This window comes from Lygodium microphyllum, chromosome 25 (genome assembly GCF_053477565.2).
Source record: "Lygodium microphyllum isolate KBCC chromosome 25, Lygodium_microphyllum_v1.1.10, whole genome shotgun sequence".
NCBI classification, from domain to species: Eukaryota; Viridiplantae; Streptophyta; class Polypodiopsida; order Schizaeales; family Lygodiaceae; genus Lygodium; species Lygodium microphyllum.
Window position 1 is genome coordinate 69992428 of NC_141159.1, and position 23560 is coordinate 70015987.

The window sequence follows — 23560 nt, forward strand, 5'->3', positions numbered from 1 at the left end:
GGTTATAGCAGGACAGCTCTACCCTTGAGCATTTTATACTCTCTTCCAATCATGTTTAGAGTTCTCTCCTTTCTTTGTCTGTGTTTGTGTTTTTGCGTTTTGAGTTTAAATTTTGAGTTTTTGTTTAGAGTTTGTGATTATTGTGTTACCGTTTAAGTTATTGTGTTGTATTCGTGGTTGTACTTTTTATGTTTTCTTTATGTATACCCTAGCATATCTTCACACATCTTGCCCAAGTACCAATGGGACTAGCACCTCTCGAGTGAGTCTCTCTTATGTACGAGAGGTGAGAAAACTGGTGTAGACACATCATAGGTTTGTGATGACAAGAGATGTGAGAGAAGTGTCACAAGCTAGGTTCTCCAAATGAATGTTGTTACCAAGGGATATAAGCTCATTCAAAATCTCCTCCATCTTGTTGATGTGATCCCTTGTCATAGGGGAATCTGCGAGAGCTATCATAGCTTCAACTCAAGAGATAGTTGATGTCCAAATATTTGGATTTAATAGAGCATTGCTAATCTCTTCCAAACCTTTGTGGTGGTGCATATATGTCTTACATGCATGAGCATAGAATTTGCACAACTTAAAAAGAGAAAAGAGTGGGCTCTGACATTCAGCTGATCCCATAAAGTTGTTGAGTTCAAGGTTGCTCCAACACGGGAATCCATAGTGGGTTGGGGTAAAGGGACTGCAATAAGATCACAAAGTTTGCAAGTGTTAAGGATGCACTCGACTTTGCAAGACCATAGAGGGTAGTTTGTCCCATCCAGCTTCTTGGATGTACGTAGAGAGAACTATGGATGTCAATTCCAAAGGAGGAAGAGAAATCTGATATTAGTATTTGTGGTGTTGAAAACCATGATGAAGGATGAAGTTGATGATGAAGGTAGACCTGACGTCCCTTAGTTGGAGGAACCAAAGGAGAATCAACCATTAGGAAACACAAAATGTGTCCGCGCTCAATCTTGGGAGAGGGCTCTAGTGCTAACTAAGTGGTGTAGGCAAGCTCAAATCTCATCCTTGGGAGAGGGAGAGGGCTCGATGCTAGTCGAGAATTGCCAAAATAGTAGTTCACCATGCAATTGGAACAGTAGGGGAAGAGTTAGCCACTAAGGCAATCGGGATGTGCCCATACTCGATCTCAGAAGATGGTTCCAATACTGACAAGTGTTGTAGGCACAACCACCAAAGTAGTAGTCCACCTAACATGAAAAAGAAATAAACTAGTAGTGTAGTAAATGATGGTAAATTAGAAAAACACCTTAGCTGAAAGGAAAGAAAGACGGGTGCCAAGATAAGGGAAAAGGATGCTCTAATCTCGTTAGAGAAGATACTATCTCTATCTCCATATTGATAGTGGTAATAGTCATCAAGGCAAGAGCTGAAAAATCACAAGAGCTGAAAAATCAACCCTTTAGCCTAGTTAGAATTGGTAAATATCTACATTGTTAGTCCTGAGCTGAAATACAAAACCTAGCATAAAAAAATCTGAAAACGAAACTTGTATACCAGATGTTTCATATTGAGATGCTCTGGATATTGTGCCAAGTAAAAAATAAAGCCAAGTGAGTGTATAATGTAGTAGAAGTAAATTAAAAAAGTGAATGTACGGCTAAGCCTAAAGGAAATTGAGTCTAACTAGCATGAGGTTCCTAAGGATGATGTAGGATACCTAAAAAACTAGCCTAGGGAAAGGAAATGATCGAACAAGGTAGAGATGCCATGACACATGGATTGAGGGGGAGATCTAGGATTCAATGCACTAGTGGCCAACCATGGATGAACATGGATGCTAGGGGATGGAGAAATTGCGGTACCTCCTCGGGGAAGACCTTATCTCAAATACGTTAGAGTGGCACTACCACTGCCGAAAGGCCAAGGTTGGTTTGGAAATGGATGGGGATTGGATTCAGCTTTGGTGTGGGTAAAATACCCTTAGCTGTGGATGATGTAACTTTTGGTGTGGGTCTAATATCCTTGGCCTTTGAGCGACAAGTGTAATCTGTACGGCCTGGCTTTTGCAAAAGGTATGAAATCTTTTCTTTTTAGGCAAGTAATATTAGAAGGGTCTTTGTGATGATTGGACTTTACCTATCATGAGGATGTGAGATTCTGAGATGCTTTAATCTTGCTGATAACATTTGCTTAAATTATTAATCAAATGTGCAAGGTTGTTTAGCACATGTGATGTATATGGTAGTTATTTCATGGTAATAGGCCAAGGACCTTGAGTATGTGGTGGGTTTAGAAGGCAAAAGTTGTGATAAGTAATGCCGATTGGGTTTTATTGGTTAGTTGGAATCAAATTTGACCCTAGGATAGTTGTTTGACCAATAAGTGTGAGCGATGACACTAGGGACTGGTATTAATGAATGAATTAATGCCAATCTAAGGACCAAGAGAGGTGGGGAATCATTTTAGGTTGCAAATCGCGTAGCCAATTAAATTATGGAGCGGCACATTCAATTTTGAGCAAGGTCAAAAGGGTTGAATTTAATTTTCAGAATTATTTAATTCTGGAAATTAATTAATGGCCAGATAATGTTGGAAAATGGGTCAGAAGGTTGCCACTTGGCAAAAATGCACATGCAAACTGAAAAATGTATTTGGAGGTTGGAGAGAGGCATGCAATGCATTTCAGCTTGCAAGAGAGAGGGAGGAGATGTTGCTAGTTTGATCTCTAGCCATTGGAGGACCTTCTAAGGTGGCCAGGGGCAAGAAAAGATCAATCTACAGCAGGCAACAGCAATTTTGAGGCTTCCTAGAGTTGGTGACAGCAGCTTGGAGCTGGTGATAGCAATTTGGGCCCTCCTGGCAACTGGCGATAGCATTAAATGCTGTTTGGTATAGGCAATAATCAGATTTTAGGCCTTTCTCATGAAAAATTCCTGAATTTCTCTCTTCTGGCATTCTCTTACCTTCTCCAACTTGTGCTCAATCAATCTCAGCATTTCTCAGCCTTTTGGATCAGAATTCAGTCAAATTTGGTGGACAACAGAGAGATCTCTACTGTAAACCCTAAATTTTTGCAAAAATTAGGGTTTGAGAGCCACCTTGGGACCCGTGCCAATTAGTGAAGGCATTGTACACTAAATTTAGCACCCGAAATTTGTGTAATTGTTAGGGAATTCAGATGCCAGTCCATTCATTGTAATTTGGAGCAGCATTTGGCCAGTTGTTGGAGGCTCCATTTTGCGCAAGTTTTGGGTAAAAAATCAAGGGGTGATTGGCCCGACTTGATTGCTGATTGTTGCTATAGCAAAAAGGCTTTTGGAACAGCAAAGGAGATTGTAAATCTTAGGTTGTACTCATTCCATTAGCAATCAAGTTAAAGAAATACCGAAAGGGCCCCAGTTTTGGGACCAATAGGGTGTCGAATGTCTGAGATTATTAAGGTAATTTGTGCATTTTAAGTTGTGTTCGTCAATTGATTGCTGTAATTAAGTGCTAAAATTAGGGAATTACTATCCTTTCCAAGAAGGAAGTCTGGTTTCATGGTTCCATTGCTAGGATACTACTCAATCCCTTGATTTGGTGGCCTTGAGGCACCTGATTGCAAGCCAAAGCTTTGTGATAGTGCTGATTTTTGCTTTCCGTTGAGAAATTACATCCATATGTCTTCATATAGTGTGATGCAATCAAGTAGTGATGATGCATGTCTCTCAGTATGAAAATTCACATGGGAATGAAGGAAATACAATGCCAGACCTTGGACAAGGCCCAAGAAGTTGGTAATGTTGGTTTAGACCTAAATGTGGGTCCTTCTAGGCCTTTAGAAGCTGATTATCAGTAAGAGGAAGAGGAATTTGATGGCCAGTTTAAAGACAACTAAGGATAGCAACTGAAATGTTTGTGCAATTTGCGAATGATCCTCAAGTTATGTCCTTTTTGAACACTTAAAGGAGTGTAGCAAAGGCAAGAAGAGAAAATCATCTTCGAGAGCTTTGGGACAGCAAAAGGAAGAGCCAATACAACAACATGATGTTCCAAATGTGGGTAGTGAGTATAAGCAAATGATGCTAGTGGGGCAATTGATGCATATGCAAGGCCAACTTGGAAGTATCAATTCAATGCTTTTTGGACAGCAAGGCATGTATGCAATGATGAGGCAGCCATGATACTTTGGTGGTGGGCCATGGCACTAGTTTCCATGCTATGGTGGGCTTGGGACCGCATATGGAGGTGTATGATACAACTCCTTATGGTATGTGCAACAACCAATGCGAGGTGTGCAAGGCCCAACGTATCAAGGTATGACTGGTATGGCCACTTGGTGGGTTCTTTCTACTTGAGAGGCTGCCATAGTCTCCTTTTTAGCCCCTAACTTAGCGACAACTAGTTTTTTTTCTTTTTTTGCTCTCTTAAGCTATGATAAGAGTTCCTGAACATAGTCGTCGTAGTTTGTAGACAATGGGAGTGTGGTGGGGGTGGTGGTTGTAGATACTTCTATCTTTTGCCATTTAGGCCTAAATCAGGATATCCATGAACCAAACCTAGTTCTCTCTACTAAAATTCAAATGGAAGCCTCTACAATAAATCTAGAATCTTAACAACAAACATACATGTTCCCCTATAATAGTGTTTGCTTTATATCATATTTTGAAAACCCTAACTCAAAGCTAGAACTATTAGCATATGGTGTTTTCATAGTATAACAATGTTAGCATGATGCTGGGGCACAAGGTGGCAAGTTTGGCAATGCATATATGCAGTCCACTATGTTTGGGACTCATGGTATTAATGCGGGTCCTGCAAATGCTTTGTATAGTGTTGGTTATGAGGAAAAATGCAACTGGTAATGCATGCCATGTATGGGAAAATGTATCTTGGTATGGTTGGTAGTATGAAAATTCCCATGCACAATCACATTGCAATGGTTCAAAGTATACAAGTAAAAATGGTGCCTAATGCATTTGGTGCTCATAGCATGTTAGATACACATGAGGGGCTAGTTGATTGGATGCAATGTTGCATATTAGTTATGTTGAATTGCAACAATGTAAAAGTATAAAGCATCGCAATGCTTAAGGGGAAGAAAGGCATACAACCTAGTGGATGTTCAGGGAAAGTAAAGTAGAGGTAAAGTTTCCAAAGGCTTCTTGGTAAAGTTTCAACATTGTTTCACCAATAGATGCAAAGTGGATGGAAGATGATGACTTGGCAGACCATCCTCTGTTGTTGTAGCTTTACCTAGATGCCTTTCAGCTAGAGCCAACTTTAGTTCACCAAGTTCAGCAAAGCAAGGAGTCCAGAGTATTGCCTGATGCTCAAGGGCAAGATAGCACTTTCACTCCGCCAGTTGTGGATAGCTCTCGTATATAGCGGATCTTAGATGTATTCAGCATGCATCCAAGGTATTGTGCTGACAATATGTTTGCCATGAGGTCACTACTCAGTGTACTAGTTATTGTGAGATGTATGCAGATGAGTATGAGTTTTACCCGGGCATTGGAACTATACTTTTGGATTAGTTCATGATCAGTTTGGCATGAGCTTTTGCCTCAATTTTGGAACAAAAGTTCTGATAAGTTTCAGCTTAGTTTTTACCAGTTTGAGAACTGTTTATGACCACTTTTGGGATTAGTTTTACATCAGTTTTTGCATTGATTGCTGGTCAGTTTTTGCAATGAGTTTGTGATAAGTTCGAGATCACATTTGTAGCAATTCGTGATTAGTTCCCAGATGAGTAAATGATCAATTTATGATCAGATTATGCCAGTTTTGAATGATTTACAGCTGTTCCATGGACAATAGCATGTTAGTAAATGCCATTGATAGTTTTAGCCACGGTTAATACTGAGAATATGCTTTACCGTGGTTTTGAAGTTATAACAATTGAGAAACACGAGTTATGAATCCATTTCTAGCAATAGTTTTGGATTGATTTTCAGTTTTATGTTATGTATATGCATGTTGCTTTGAAATTTTGTACAGGTTTAGGGCATGTAGCATGGTTGGACAACAATGCGCAATGTTGTGACTGTAATGCCTTATGGAAATTCCAATGCAATATACTTTTCCCATAGTTTCCTCTGTACATTGTACGAACCTGATCTTCGTATGGTTTCGTATGAAAAAACGGGCTGTTTCTGGCCACTATGTCTACCATATCTCCTTGCGTCCTGTGTGTGCTCTTCACCTGTGCGTTTCTCTTGCGTGGCACTTTTGGGAGGGATAGAAACCTTGGATACCTCATCTCACTCCCTTTTTCAGCTATGCACACTCTCCCCCAGGCCTTTCCATCCGTCATCGACACCATGACTCGTAAGAAGCACAAGGCCTTCAATTTGCATGCGATCCATGTGGAGAGGGACACAACAAAATCCAAAATCCCACATTGGACATGCAAGTATTGCGGGAAGTACTATACAAGTGGTGCAACCCAGCTTCTCCAATATCTTTCGAAGACGGGGAGGCAAGTTGCTCCATGCAAGGAGATTCCTCAAAACATTGCAGATGAGATTCTCGCCAAGATGAGAGAGGGATCCACAAGAGGAGGAGGAAGTGGCTTATCAGCACCAACTCCTTTGTCTACTAATGAGGAAGCATCGAATGTGGGCATATCTTTAATTGATGTGGGAGAGGCCTCTATCATTGTTGGTAATGGGGTTCACATCTGCATCCGGCTCCAGTAAAAGACAAAGAGTGGATGCTCATGTGGCACTGGAGAGACAATCCTCTCTCTCTCAAGCTCCCGGTCTTGTGTATGGATTGGTTGCCTTTCTTATAGAATGGCAATGACTTGCGGACATTGAAACTTAAAACCCTTAACTTTCAATTTCTCTCTCTAACCTCCAAGTATTGTTACTTGTAATTTGTAAACTGTGGTTGTAGATAGGCCCCTTGAATGTGGTGCAAGTTGTTACCAACAATGCATCGAATTGTCGGCACATGGGCTGTTTGCTTGAGTCCGAGTTTCCCACGATCGTGTGGATTCCATGTGCAAGTCATTTGCTCATGGAGGACATTTAGAAGCTTAAGTGGGTGAAGAGGGTGGCCTGCAAAGCCATATCAGTCGTCACCTTCTTCAACTCAGTTTGCTTATATGTGGTTATTGCTAGAGTGCCTCTATGAGGTGTAGTCTGCCTTGCGCCAGACATTGGTGTTCACTCTATGGAATGAGTGGGATGAGCATGAGACAGAGGAGGCCAAAGCCATGTAGTGCTTGTGCCTTAATGAGTAGTTTTGGTAGAAAGTCCATGTCGTTGTCGTGTGAGTGATTACGAGGGGTCTACCATGGGCCTTCTTATTCACTTCTTTAGAGCGGCATTGGTGGAAGCACGTGCTTGTATAGTGATTAGAGAGACACAGCGTGCACATGGGATGCATAAGCCCATCCATGGTTTTGCTGCATTAGTACATCCGACCTACAAGTCATCGGCAGTCATGAATGATAGAGAGCTCTTTGCAGATCAACTTGCTTATTTGACTCATGTGGTCTGTGTGGATGACCACAATGCACTGTTGGAGGAGCTAGGATACTATGCAGATCAGAGAGGGCATGTGGCTTTTGCTGCTCCCACTTGTTGGAGGAGAGAGTCACTTGTGAAGCCTTTATTTTTGTGGCAAAACTTTGGATACGAATTGGAGACCCTTTAGTCCCCTTAGCCATGAGGGTCCTTGCCTAGGATTGCTACTTAGGTGCATGTGAGAGAAATTGGAGTGCCGATTGTCTCATTCACATGAAGATATGAAGATTCACAATGGGCTTAACACACAATAGTTAGAGTGGCTAAAGTTTAAACACTTAACTATAAAACTTAAAATTTGTTTTTGAAGTTTATACTCTAAAATTTAGACTTTAGCATTTACAATCTTATGTGCGTTGTGTAGGTGAATGTTGATACATTCAAGTTGATGGGCAACACTCTTCTGAGTGTATGTCACGTGGTGGACAAGGAGAAGGAGATGATTTTTGCAAAGCTCTATAGAGAGCTATAGTAGCAGATACTTGTGACACTCATAGTCAGTGTGCTCGTGGGCGAGGAGTTGGAGTAAGTGGTAGCAGGGGTATGGTCATTTGGTGCCCCCCAACATCGAGGAGGGGTGGTTCGAGTGGATTGCAGACATATGTGAGGCGGGGCTCTAGTAGCTCATATCTCGTGTCTCATGATGACATCCCCCCCTTGCCTACATAGCTGTCGGGGTCTAAATAGGGGTCTAGATTGGATGTAGATGAATCCAAATACAAAGTGAAAGTGGGAGGGAAGGACGGGAAATGTGAAGCACCATAACTCAAACTCAAATGAAACATAAGATAAAGGATTACTTTGTGAAACATCTCTAATCATAGAGTTTTCTTCTAATCCATACTGGTACCGAAATGTGTCTCCTAGGTGACTTACAATCAGTCCCTACATGGTTGAAGTTGCGGTATAGACGTAATCAAATTCACATAAAAATGGACTTTATGACCCTTGCCATTGGGCTTGATTACGAAGAATTTGAACTTTCAGATACTTTTGGAGTGGATAGTCTTTCCTCAACTAAGAGGTGATTAGTCATGGCAGCGGAATGTTCCAATTGAGATGTACCTAGGAATATGAGACAAAGAAGAGGTGGCCTTTGTGAATGATCCCTAGAAGAAAAGATAGCGGATGGAGTGTTGTCTTTCAAATCAAGACTTTAATTCCTCAACAGAGCCCCCATTGTAGGAGTAGCTTGAGAAAACATTAGAGGATTTGAAGATGGTGTAGTTGAGCCATCATGAGTCAGCACGTGACGTATAAGAACATTAGGAGCAGCAGTCATCGGCATACAACAGCCAATTTTTTTGTCAAAACAATCAAACATCAGAGGACAGGAAACATCAGCATCAAAGGTCAAAATATCGGTCAACTCAGAGCAAAGCCAGCTTTTCGACCCAAATGCCAGCCAAGAAAGCAAAAATGTCAGTTGAGGCGGCTCAAAAACACAAGGTGGCAGCAGTTGCCATATGCTGCCATCAGCTATCAAACAGGCCACTCAGCAGTAAATTGGGCTGCCCAGCTATAGATGAGGTGCATAGAGGATGAAATGCAAGGTTCAGCAGCTCTGGATAGTCAAAACGAAAAAGTTCAGCACCTGCAAATAGCCCAAAACACAGCAGATAAAGCAGTGGGATCTGGAGATCTAGATGTGTGATACGATGTGAGAGTACAGCACGAAACACAGCACAAGGAACAATGAACAGGAAAGAACAATGAACTCAGAGACAACTCATGAATTGACATTTTTTATTTGTAGCAACTACAATTAACTTGTATGTTATGTACAACAAGGAATTGTTTCTGATAGGTAGCATTTTGAGGAAAATATAGCTTCATAAGATGGTTCAATTATCAATGCTAAAGTTAGGGTACCTCTATGCCCAAGTAAAGTTGTTTTAGGCTAGGTGTAAGTACCATTCTCATTTTGTTTGAAGCAACTCACTATCTATATGTAGGTAGTGAAGTTTTGTTATTAATTGTATACAAAAATTACATTTTGTAAATTAAGCATACTTTTTGGTATGTTGTGCAGGTCATGGGTCTTGTGTTTTTCCATCAAGGTATGAAACTTTTCAAGATACATAATTTATATTATCCTGATTTCAAACATTTGAACAATAAATTATTGGGATCTAGAGTGTCAAAGGTATAAACATGCTATTCTGGGGTATTTTGTCTACCTTAGATTTTAGTACATTGTATCTGATATGAAACTTGGCTTGACAGACTTTGATGTATGTGAATGGTTAGTCACAAGCCACCACTTGGATTTGTTAGTTTTATACATATCATGGTTATTAGGCATAGTATTTATGTGCATTTCATGAGTTTTTAGTAGGCACCACATTAGACCATTGGGCAACTATTCACACAAGCTGACCTGATCCTCTCGGTTGTCAGCTCCATGATAGGCTATATATGTTTCACTCCACTCCTCCTCTTGTACCATCATCACCCTAGCATCTTTGGATAGAGGAAGATTGGAGGCATTGTGGCTGGTCATTTGAATGCTGGTTACTTTGGTGGTATTGTATGAAACTAGCCTTCCTTCTTGGAGGGAGTGGTAAAACTTGATCAAGCACTTAATTACAGCAATTAATAACTGAGCATAAATTACCTTAACAATCTTGGACAATAGACACCTGTTTGGCCCCAAAACTGATACCCCTTTCGGTATTTCTTTAACTTTAATTGCTGATGGATTGAGTACAAGTTGAGATTCCACAATCTCCTTTGCGAATCCAAAAACCTCTTGCTATACAAACAATCCACAAGCAATTTGGACCAATTGCCCCTTGAGTTTTACCCAATACTTACACAAATGGAACCTGTTGGGTTTGACTCACGCCTATGCTCACACAAGAGTATCGGTGATCTTCAGTAGGACACTGGGGCACTTTTTACTCTTCGTATGAGAGGTTTTTTTTTCCCAAATTTATTCCTTTTATTTTATGTGCCTATGTTACACAGTTTTAGGCACTTATCGTGTTTCACACACTTTGGGTGTGAACACTCTCTTACAACCCTAAGGTTGAAGGGTTATACTTTGTACTTGCACCTCACACTTCAGATTTTGCATTGGGTGTCGTGCTCTCATACTCTACACTGTCTACTCCACTCTCAGCTGAGCTTCGATCTCTTCCTGTTCTTACATTTGGTATCAGAGCTGAGTTCAGCTTAGTTAGCACTCCATCGTCCTACTCGAGCTTCAGCAGTCTGACTCACCACCAGGTCCACCACTAGCCACCAAAAGCCAGTCCCCAGTTGCCCGAAGAAGCTTCATTCAGCCCAGCATGTTGGTCTGCACCGCCAGCGCCCTAGCACGGAGTACCTCCGCCTTCACCAGCGCCACAAGCATCTGCTAGTTCTCGACACTGCTTCTAGGGGTCACTGCCAACTGTCCAACACCCTATGCTACCTGTAGGGCCTCAACGCTGCCCTGCCCCTAACTCCTTGCACCTGGACGCTGTTAGTTAGCGCCGCCCAGTCTTTAGCCGCTTGCGACCTGCTCCAGTAGCTTCGACAGGTGCCGCTCGCTTGCTCAAACCTGCCGCTTGCCTCACGCTTGCCAACACACTGTGCTACCATCAGTCGCCACCTGTCTGGCCTTTGCGCCACCAGCCAGCCCGCCAAGTCCGCCTATGTTGCGCCTGCTAGTCCAACTCTCGATCTCCAGCTGCTACGTGCACCGCTAGATCCACCACCATAGCTTAGAATCGGAGGTAAAACGTTAAAAAAAATCAAATTTTAATTCAGATTCGCCCCTTCTCGGGAAGGGGCTTGTTGCCCAGGTAGACATTCTCAGTTTCAACACGTGTTTGGTCGGTCATTGGTATTTTTCAATGAATCGAACAAAAGAAGAAGCATAAGATCTCTATGCATTCTTAGCAAATGGTTTTTATGCATTGCAAAGTAACGAATTTAGATGAACTAATGACCATCTTTACAAATCGAAATTATGGTAGTACACTTCGATTATGCATGGAAAGAATAAATCGCATGTCGCATTATTAGACATCTTTTCTTCGAAATGATTCTTTAAAGAAGGTTGCTAATAACCGTAGGAATTTGCAAGGCATGGAAATGATTCTAGGATTGCATGAAGAAGATTAAACTCTAGGCAATTGGCATAAATCTCGTTTCAAACTGTGTAGTTGTTAGAAAAAGCTGCATGGTTCATTTGAATGGTTAAGTTGATGCAACATATCCCAAGTGCTAACTAGGGTTAGCGTGCGTGACCTAGAGGCACTTATTGCCAAGATGAAACTCTCATACCCTAAAGACTTGTCCACATTCACGAAATGTAGGGACAATAGGACAATACTTGCGAGAAACAATCTAGGGTTGTCACAACTCTATAGAAACAGAATTTGTATCCTTTTTCATTAATTTGTCTATATAATGATTTATTAAATTTGTTTCCTTTGCACTAATTAGATATAAAGAAAAGTGCATTGGAGCTGGCCACTGATGAGTGGTCACAGGTTATGGTGGACCCATGCGGTGGGTTAGAGAAAAGATAGTTCACACTTCCACCTATATGGCCCGATTGGGCGCCTGTGACCAAAACTCACGCATATTAGGGTTAGCACAGAAAGGATTGATGCCTTGAAGTGTGGGCTAGATCCGCCAGAACAGACAGTTACAATCAACAAGATGGCATGATCATGAAATGCTTGTACAATGTGCATGTGTAGGCTGAAAGCTTGAAATGCACATTTCTTTGCATAGGAAAGTCACATGAAGATTCTGATACCGTTTTTGCGATGTACACGGAAAAAGCTTTTATATGACACCCATATTGGGGGGGTCTCTAAATTTTAGGAGGTCCCTAAATTTTAGGAGCCTCGAATTAGCCTAAAAATGCTAGTCCTAAAAAATAGGGATGTCATTCTAAAAATAATAAATTCTGTACTCTGACTGTGCTTACTAAATTTGGTTGTTTCTATTCTTGACAGTATTCAGCCCAAAAAGGAAGGCCATAGAGAAGAGACAAGTGTGAAGACACTTGTCACACAAGTTTCCAAGTGTCCCATCACTTGTCACATCTCATGACATGTGGCTGGACACTTGTCTTGTGCTACTCCACTTTCCCCTTTTGTACTAGCTCTTCTCTCTCCTATAAATAAGAGCTCGTTTTTCTTCATTCAGCATCATTTTTCTTTGCTGTAAACTCATGTACAGCACCCACAAATAGCCAGAAAGTGGCCCCATTCATCCCCATCATCATCCCCCACTTCTCCATTATCAAATTCCTTCATATTCCCTCTTGTATAGGAAAAGTCACATGAAGATTCTGATACCGTTTTTGCGATGTACACGGAAAAAGCTTTTATATGACACCCATATTGGGGGGGTCCCTAAATTTTAGGAGGTCCCTAAATTTTAGGAGCCTCGAATTAGCTTAAAAATGCTAGTCCTAAAAAATAGAGATGTCATTCTAAAAATAGTAAATTCTGTACTCTGACTGTGTTTACTAAATTTGGTTGTTTCTATTCTTGACAGTATTCAGCCCAAAAAGGAAGGCCATAGAGAAGAGACAAGTGTGAAGACACTTGTCACACAAGTTTCCAAGTGTCCCATCACTTGTTACATCTCATGACATGTGGCTGGACACTTGTCTTGTGCTACTCCACTTTCCCCTTTTGTACTAGCTCTTCCCTCTCCTATAAATAAGAGCTCGTTTTTCTTCATTCAGCATCATTTTTCTTTGCTGTAAATTCATGTACAGCACTCACAGATAGCTAGAAACTGGCCCCATTCATCCCCATCATCATCCCCCACTTCTCCATTATCAAATTCCTCCATATTCCCTCTTGTATCACCGCTGTTTTACAGGACAACAAGCCTGTAAATTCATTACAACACTTCCTTCTCGAGCTCTTTCTTCCATTTTAGCAACAAGAAGCAAGCCCTATCCATGTACTGCTGATCAACGATGGAGAAAGGCTGATTTCCCCTCTTTCTTCTCTCATACTGTAAAGAAATCAGTTCTTATCATTGCATAATAGATAATGCATGTGTGTTTGTACATCTTTGCATGATCTTGTGAGAGTGAGAATTACTTCTCCTCACTCTCAGGTTGATTGTAACTGAGCTCTTCCCTAAGGGACTTGGGTTGACCAGAAATACATTCCTTCGGGGGGGGGGGGGGGGGGGGGCGGGGGGTTTGCCCATTTTTCAACCCTCAATCTTGTCTCCATTACTTTTATATTTTCATGGCTGTAATTTTGTGAGTAATTTTCATTTTCAGCTTTAAGTGTTCATTCTCTTTTATATTAAATCTCGAAAACAAGCGAATATCATAATTGTTAAGCATACTACGTTGTTGGGGGCGTTTACAGGTTTCTACCCTAAGGATCGCTCGCTAAAAAGATGAAACTCGGGTTGAATTTGGAACCCTAGGACTGACAATGTCGGCCTAGTACAATCAGAAACGGATTGGTTATGAAGATACCCTAACCTTGTTTTCTATCTAATCATGATTCCGTGATTAGAAGACACCGTTCGATGGGTAAAATAGTTCTATGGATTAGATGCGGCGCTTGTGCAACAAGTTGCAGAGCCGCATGATGTTGTGATTTGATCACAAAGGAATGGCCAATTCCTTGGAATGAGATTGGCAGATTCTTGCGTAAGTTTATCTTGTAAGAGGATGAGTAGACATCCTGACATAGCACCTTTCTTGGGAAAAGTGACCAAGATAAAGGGATTAGATAATTGCTTAGAAGCAAAAGACCAATCAGTAATTTTGAAATAATATAGTTACTGCTACTAGAACTTAAGAGATTAGTTAAGTTGGGTTAATAGGGTACGGCTTTAACCCAAGGACTTACGGGTTAATAAACAAACGCTTGGGGATCTTGCCGAGTCGCAATTGATCCCGGATCGAATGCTGAATGCATTCGGAAAGAAGGATTCACTCCTTAGCAGTTGGCCAAATAATGACCAATGGAAATGATTGTGCTTGTAACAGTTTAATTTTGAAGGGCTGTTGCCCATTTCTTTTGGTGATACAACTGGAGCTTCAGCAAGTGAACTTAATGTTCAGCCAGCTGCTCCATTGGGTAATGTGGAAAATCAGCCCATGGCTGATTTGAATATTCAGCAAGGTCTTGAATTTGAAATTCAGCAGGAGCTTGTGCACAGTCAGGAGGCTACCTGCTAGGCAAATGCCTAGATGGTATTTGCAGACTATGAAAGATAGTCATTTGGATGCTCCTATTGCTGGTCATACTAGAAGGCAAACTCGTATTCATGATGGTGCATGTACCATGAAGTTTGTCATGGTAGCAGATTTCATGATGAGGAGCCTGAATGTTTTGAGGATGCACAACATAGTGTGCATTGGATGGCAGCAATGCAAGGTGAGTTTGATTCCATCATAAAGAATCAAACATGGATTTAGTGTCTTTGCCTATTGGGAAGAAAGCCATTGGTACAAAGTGGGTCTATAAGTTGAAAAGGAATGTAGATGGATTCATTGACAAATATAAGGCTTGACTTGTGGCCAAGGGCTACGCATAGAAGAAAGGCATTGACTATGAGGAGACATTTGCTCCTACCTCCCGCATGACTACCATTAGGTCTATGGTTGCTTTGGCTGCCTGTTATAGATGTAGTGATCGGGAGGCATGAAGATCGAGACAGTTGGTGTTCGTTTGAAGCAGTGGAGAGATAGAGAGAGTGCGAGAGAGTAGAGTAGAGAGAGTGCACGATTTTAGGTACAATGACGAGTGTGTACCTTTAGGTTTTTAGATTGATATATATGTGTAAGTCAAGTGCTAAGGGTGTGTTCACACCCGAGCACATTTAAAAGGCATGAGGGCTTTTATTCTCAAGAATCTCCCACCTAAAGGCAATGTGCCTTAAGAGGAGAAAAGAATCAGCTAAGTCTAGGTATGTACAAAACTGAAATACATATATCTATCCAACTCCCATCATCTATCGACAATGAGCAAACCGCTCTGCTGGAAGACCCTTCATGAGAAGGTTTGTAGGATTATCATCTGTATGCACTTTGACAAGCTCAATGCTCTTGCTCTCATGTACATCTCTAATGAAGTGGTACTTCACTTGTATGTGCTTTGCCTTTGCGTGAAAGACAGGATTCCGTACTAGCATGATAGCACTCTAACTATCACAATGGAGAATAGGTAACTCTGTGATGCCAAGCTATCCCACCAGACGTGAAAGCCATAAAGCCTCCATGCATGCCTCAATGGCAGCCACATACTCTACCTTTGTAGTAGACAATGCAACACACTTTCGTAGCCCAAAGATCCAAGAGATTGCTCCTCCTGTGAAAGTAAACATATACCCAAAAGTGGACTTTCTGCAATCCGCATGACCAGCATAGTCTGCATCCATAAAGCCAACAACAGACGCCTTTTGCTTTCCAAAGTAGATGCACAACTCCTTTGTGCCTTTGAGATATCTCATAATACCTTTCATTGCTTCCCAATGCTTCTTGCCAGGGTTTGCCATGTATTTGCTAACCACTCCCACTGCAAAGGTAATGTCAAGATGTGTAGCAACCATAGCATACATCAAACTGCCAACAGCTGAAGTATATGGTATCTTGGCCATTTCAGCCTTCTCATCATCAGATGTAGGGCTGTTGTGCACTAAGTTTCACATATGGAGGCAATGGAACCCCAATTGTTCCCCCCCCCCTCCCCCCTCCATATTGAAATGTTGCAAAACCTTGGAGACATACTCCTATTGAGGTAGATAGAGTAAGCCTTTCGATCTATCTCTAGGTATTCGCATGCCAAGAATGTGATTTGCATCACCAAAATCCTTCATGTCAAAGCTACCATGAAGACTTTGCTTCAGTGAATCCAAGGCATGAGTATCCTTGCTAGCAATCAGTATGTCATCAACATACAAAACCAAGATAATTAGGTTGCCATCTGCTGCTTTCTTAGTGTATAAGCAATGATCCACTTGACTACTATGGAAACCTTGAGATTACATAAATCGTTTCAGCCCATACAAACTCCAAGCAATCTTCCCGCAAGATAACATCATTGCTGTGTACTACTTTCCTTTTCTCGGGATCCCACAATCTATATCCCATTTTACCCTCGTCACCATATCCTATGAAAATGCATTTATAGGACTTTGACTCAAGTTTGATGCGTTTTTCTTACGAATGTGCATAAAAGCCTCGCAACCAAATACTTTCAGATGAGCATATGAAGGTGGCTTGCCCGACTAAGCTTCTTGGGGAACTTCCCCCCCCAAAAGACCTGTTTGGTGGCCTATTAATCAAGTGTACAGCTGTCATAACAGCCTCTACCCAAAAACCATGGAGTAATGTAGCATGAGATAGCATCGTACAGACCTTATCCTGTATGGTCCGATTCATACGCTCTGCAACTCCATTTTGGGGTGGATTATAAGGGATAGTGAGCTCTCTCTTTATCCCTTTGTTGTCACAAAATGCTTGAAAGGCCTTGGACACATATTCCCCACTATTGTCAGAGTGAAGATATTTAAGTGTCTTATCTGTAGGATTTTCAGTCAATACCAATAAATTTTTAAACTTGACAAGTACTTCATCCTTGTTACGAATAGGATAAACCCATACCTTTCGTGTAGCATCATCAACAAAGGTGACAAAATATTTCTTTCCACCTAAAGATAATCCTAGCATTTGACATACATTCTAATGTACTAATTCTAGAGGAGAAGATTTCAAAGAAAGAGACGTTTTATGAGACGTCTGTGCATGTTGACCATTAATACAATGATCACAATGCTCAAAATCAGCATAACGAAGACAAGGCAAGTAACCCAAACGAGAAAGCACTTTCATTCTTGTTTGACTCGTGTCCCAACCAACCATGCCACAAAGAAACACTTGGCTGCTCGGTCACGGCTACAACATGATCAATCACACTAGATGCATGGAGAGGATACAAGGTATCACTTTTACAACCTTGGCAATCACTCTAGATCCCTTAGAGATCTTCCATTTCCCATCACCAAAGGTGGTATGAAATCCATCATCATCTAGCTGCCTTGTGCTAATCAAGCTCTTCTTGAGCTGAGATACATGCCGTACATGCTGAAGTATGAAGATAGAACCATGCTGAAACTGCAATTGCACACTGCCAATACTTGCAATGTCACATGCATAGTTGTCCCCAAGATGGACAACACCATGTCGACCCCCTGTATAGTTAGAGAACCACTCACGATGAGGGGTGACATGAAAGGAAGCACGTGAATCGAGAATCCAGGTATGCATGTTATCATTTGTATCTGCAAGTAAAGCATGTGAACCAAAGTGTGAAGAGACCAAGAGTACGTCATTCCCACTGTCACTGTCATGAATGACTACATTCACCTCTTCAATTTTGACACTGCTCTTCTTAGGTTGACCCTCTTTCTTCTCTTCCTTTCTATCATCTGTCTTCTTGCCCTTTCCTTTCTCTTTCTTCGATTTGTAGTGGGCACGTTTAAAGTGACCCTTCTTGCCACAATGATGGCATTCAACATCTTTGCCATGTGATTTACTGCGTCCCTTGGTATCAGATTTACCTTTGTGCTGTGATCTGCCCCTAGTATGCAAGGCACTAGAAGACTTATTGGATGCATTGTTCTGCCGATTCATTTCTTCCATGAGTAGAGCACTCTCTACATCAGCATACAAAAGAATCGCATTACAATTGCTCATAGCAGTCCTGAATGTATTCAACTCTCTGGAAGAGTGCAAAGCAAAAACGTAGCCTTAAATTCTTCATCAATCAAGAACTTCAAGGCAACCAGCTGGCTGAAAATGGAGTTAAACTCACTCAAGTGAGTAGACATTGATGTACCCTCTTTCATATGCAAATCCATAAGCTTTTTTTGCCAATACACTTTGCTTGCGACGCTCTTCTGTGTATACAGTTCTTCTAGTCGAGTTCAAATAGCATATGCAGAATCCAAACCTCCAATGTTAAACAACAAGGCATTAGAAATCGATAACTCGATGGTTGAGCGTGCAAGTTCATTTAACTTATCCCAATCTTCCTGTTCCATGTCTGCGGGCTTTGCCCCTTTGGTTTTAACCGGCTTTGGTTGCTTCTTTTGCAACAGGATATTGTAGCACTATTTTTACTAGACTGCAAAGTTATGTGCTCCTTCAAGCTTCTTTATATGCACGAGATTACTGCTGTCACTGCTGCCAGCCATGATTTTCAGCCCAAATGTGACAAAAATTTCAGCAAATGCAGGCTCAAACTGTCACAGAAGTGACCAAGGTACAAAGAAGTACCAACCAGCAATAAATGACCACTAGAAGTAGAGATTTCAGATGTGTAATTAAATTCTCAGAAGCACCAAACCATGTGCTACAGCATTCCACAACTCATTACAGTTGTTCCAAGGGCAAATGCATCACATTACATGAGAAATCCCAAATTTTAGCTACAATTTGTGTTGTACATGTATCCACGGGTATAAAATTTGACACGCATAGTCAAAAGCCCCAAAATTTCTGTGCTCAAAAGCATCAACCATACATCTGCATTGTCTCTGACATGTATAGAACATGCCAATTTTGCCAAAATAGAGCAATTTCGATTATAGGGTGGATCTTCTCTCTTGACCTCACTCCTCTTTTTGTGCTTCATTTTGGGCCTAAGTGGGGGTATTGAGAAACCACATCATTCCATGCAGTTTCCCTTCTTTATTCACATTTTTGGTTTAAATTTCTTGCCCCAAAAAAGCATTTTAGGGCCATTCGAGAGTGTCGGAGTGCTACTCGAGAGACTTTAGTGTGCGAGACTCCAAACCGTTTGTGCCTATCTATTTGGCACCATCCATTCATTCTTCACCACACTCACTCACTTCGTGATACCATCATCTCTCTCTCTTCTCTCGTTCCACCATCTCCTTCCCTATTGCCAAGCGCCAGTCTCTAGCATCCTTGGGCTGTGTTTGTGTTGACAATGGCATCTTCTCCAACTAGCCCTCCTTCCCATACACATGCGACAGCTTCCATGCACCTTTCTCCTTGCATTTGGTACTCACCCCCCTTGGCGTCAGCTTCCACCGACTTGACGATAGCTCTCACCTCTTAGGCATCATCTTAGAGTCTGTGGTTTGCACTCTAGTGGCTCATCTAGTGGCGTCAGTCATCATCAGGTGGCATTATCATCCCTAGGCCTTGCATCCTTGCATTTGACATCTTGGTGCTTCCTCCTTGGTTGGCGATCTTCTTCTCTAGTTGGCCTTAGACTTAGAGGCACTGTTGCTTGCATTTGGGCATCGTGGCTCCTTCTTCCCTCTCCTGGTGGCTTCTCTTCATCAATCGTCATCACAGAGACTACCTTGCTTTGCATTTTGTACTTTGTGGCCTTTGGACGACGACTCGATCATCGACATCACTCTCGAGCAGCTTTTGTCACTCAGAGGCTCCTCACCCTTTGACAGCAGTCTCCTTGCTCCAAGCATCAGAGGCTCCTCTTCGATGACAGTCTGCTTGCTCCAGGTGACACCTCATCATCCCTGTGTTTGTAGACTCGGATACTTCTTTGGCAGCCTCCCAACTCCAAAGCATTCTTCATGCTATGACACCGTTGTATCAAATTCACCTTATTATTTGATTCATTCATTTGAGTTTCTCTTCTCTTCCAAGTGTTTGTCATAAACACTCGATGTTTCTCCTTGCAAACCCTATTGTCTCTTTGGTTGCTTAGTCATTTCTTGACATCAATCCAAAGTTGGAACCTAAAAAGGATTGGAAGATAAGCTCAAGCCCATTTTTACACCAAGACATCCCACCCCAGAGCCAAGGTATTGGACAAAGGGTGTACGCTAGTTGCCTAGTGGTCTACCAATACTGTAGAGGCAATGGTTATCTTACCAAGGGGGTCCAAGTAGTCACCCTAGAGAGGATACGACTTCAAACAAACGGTGCCCATGGACTACCTAGTGGCCTCCCAAGTCCTGCAAAGGTAGATGGAACCACATTCAACATTATTTTTTGGAAGAATAGAGATGGAGAAGAAAAGGGGATGGTTAGATTCAACGCATCACAAAATAAACTGGCTATTCCAACCACTTGAGGGTGTCAATGACAAGATGAAGTATTGATAGTGAGGTGGTGAAAGATCGCTTGGTGGACAACTTAGGATCCACTCAAGGGTCCTTTGAAGAATGAGATGCATAGTAGTGTACTACATGATGAGAATGTTCATGCAATAGGTGCCACTTGGACAATGTACCTCGTGGCAAATTTGTTCACTTGCCTAAGGGCCCTTTATAAAGATAATGAAATCATGCAATGCAAAGGAGAAGGTACAAAGGGGGGGGGGGAAGGGGAGAGACAATGTTGAAGACAAGGGTCGAATCCTGTAGAATACCATGAAAGGGTAGGAAGCCCCTCTCAACCTTGGATGTCAATACCAAAGGAGGAAGTGTGAGAGTGTGCAACGTAAGAGGAACACACACACACACACACACACATTCGCACAACACAGAGGAAGCAGGAGATGAAGGAAGAATATTGCACTGACTGAAGAGTGTTGATACAATGGAGATGGATTATTAGTCCTTGCACATAGCCCAGAGCTTTAGTGAGGGCACTAGATCAAGCTGATGATGATGGCAACACCAAGCACAGAGAGTCGGAGTGTTGGAGTGTGCACTTGTAAACGAAAGACTAAAGAGTGTGTGTGTTTGCCAAATGGAGGTGTGGCTATAATTAGCCAAAACACCAAAAAAGTGTGTGACGTACTCTTGTAGGGGCCTTAAGTGCTAGCCCACTAGTATTAAATGCTGGTCACTAAAGAGAAAAATGCCAGAAAATTTGGGAGACCTCGGAAAAATCCCAAATAACAATGACAATGTTTGGCAGGTATAGGCAGAATGTGGAAAGTAGAAACTGGCTTAGGAATGCACACATGAAGTTGTCAAATAAAGAAAATGCACCTAAATTTTGGAGCTCCTATGTCTCCGTTAGACTTTGATAGGAGCTCACAACTAGGAGATGGCAGACTAACAAGACTAACCCAGGCAACCTAACACCCTCTCTCAGAGCTTAGGAGTGTTTGAAGGCCCAATAACCTCATGTGATAAAGCATAGAAGTCTGGGGCAAAGGCTCTGTGAAGAGATCAACTGTGTTGTCCTTTGTGGGATAGTAGGCCACCACCAACTCAGAATTCACAATCCGCTCTTGAATATAGTGATACTGAACCTCAAGATGCTTTGTGCGACAGTAGGTCCAGGATGAGGAAAGCCAATCTCCGCCAACATGCAGTGAAGCCAAACCGCGCCCATAGGGGTAGAACATAATGCATGATACTCTCCCTTTGTAGAAGAAAGGGCCACAGTAGGCTACTTCTTGCTGCCCCACAATATAACTTCGAATCCGAGGGAGAAGGCATAACTTTTAGTGGACCGTTTTGAATCCACATTACTTGCGTAGAAAGAATTACTTCAACTAGAGAGAGTAACCCCGTTGCCATATATGATCCCGCAGGATCGGTCCTCTGTATATAATGAAGAATGCGTAAGGCTGGTCTCCAATGCTCTTGAGTGGGAGTCTTCATGAAAGAAGACAATAATGCCACAACAAAATAAGCATTTGGCTGAGTGTGAATAAGCGAGATGAGGGAGCCAATAAGACACCTATAATGGGTGGCATGTGGAAGGGGAGCTCTAGTTGCCCAAAGCTTGGACTCTGGGTCCATGGGGGCAAGAAATAGGCCAACAATTGGCCATACCAAACTCTGAGAGAAGCTCGGAAATGTACTTGTGCTGTGAAATAAAAATGCATTGTGCCATTTGATAGATCTCCAAGCCAAGGAAGAAATGTAGGATCCCAAGATCCATCATGTCAAACTCTTGTCACAAAATCTCCGGATTATGATCAAACTCTTGAGTAGAGCTGCCTATAATGATAAGATCATCCACATACAAGATGATCAAAACACACCTATTACCCTCAACCTTGAAGTGTAGGTTGGGTTCATGAGCTGATCGATGGAAGCCGCTCTGTAGAAAGAATTGATGCATCCTCTGGTACCAAGCACGAGGAGCCTGCTTCAGGCCATAGAGGGCCTTTCGCAATCTGTAGACATGGTTGTCATTATTTCTTAGCTATTCACGGCAGATTTCAGCTATTGGAGGTGGACTATAAGAAATTTTCTGCTGTAAGCCCTATTTTACATGAGAATTTAGGGTTTACTAGCCACCTTGGGTCATGTGCCAAAGAAAAGGAGGCCTAGCACTTGAAATCAGTTGCAGAAAATTGGGCATTATCAGAGATTTCAAGAACTTGGGTAGTATCAGAGATTTCAAGTGGTCAGGCAATCTCCATTGAATTGGAATCAGATTTTGACCAGCCAAGGGTCAATTGAAGGCCAATCCCTTGTTAAATCAAGGGGCAAAATAGTTTGAAGGCTTGTTGGTCATTTATGACAGCAAGAGGCATCAGATTTTGAAGGACGTTGGAGCAATCTCGATGTACTTATTCCAATTGCAATACAAGTTAAAGAAATACTGCATGGCACTTCTAGTTTTGGGGCCAATCAGGAGTCTACTGTCCAAGATTAATAGGTAACATGTGTATTTCAGTTTATGTGAAATTATTGCTAGCTGTAATTAGTGTATAATCAGGTCATTTACCACCCTTTCAGAGATGGAAGACTTGTTTCACAAACCTAGCTCTCACAAGAGCTAGAGTTGAGCATATTCCATGTGGCATCTTATCATTGTATCTCATCTGGTCTTATTGTTTCTTTCATATTGATATTCATGCTTATGTTATCCTTTTCAACACTTGTAAGTAGAGAGTAGCTTAGATTTTACTAACCGATCTGTAACATTAGACTATGTTTGCATGAGCTAGGTACTTGTTTTGGGTAGATAATTTTATTGCTCATGTAAATGCAGCATCTAAATATATGGATATTGTTTCTTATCTCTTGGTTTTTGCAGTGGCTCCTTGAATCAGACTACACGTATTCAACAGAATGATGGCAGGAGGTTGCTACCTAGTGTGTCCATGCTTGTGATTGCAGCTCTTTTGGGATTATGGGTAAATGTTTCAAGTCTCTCATCCCTATTTACAGGCTGCAAAGTTTGC

General features: G+C 41.8%; 1 protein-coding gene across 1 annotated transcript in view; it reads left to right on the forward strand.

Moving 5' to 3' along the window:
• LOC148014351 (glucan endo-1,3-beta-glucosidase 1-like) overlaps window positions 1-23560 on the forward strand; it is a 44130-nt gene that overhangs the window by 15238 nt on the left and 5332 nt on the right. Inside the window, exons 3-4 of the mRNA XM_087666434.1 lie at window positions 9505-9532; window positions 23413-23512. Of these exons, the coding sequence (XP_087522560.1) occupies window positions 9505-9532; window positions 23413-23512 (128 nt within the window). The remainder of the gene's footprint in view (window positions 1-9504; window positions 9533-23412; window positions 23513-23560) is intronic.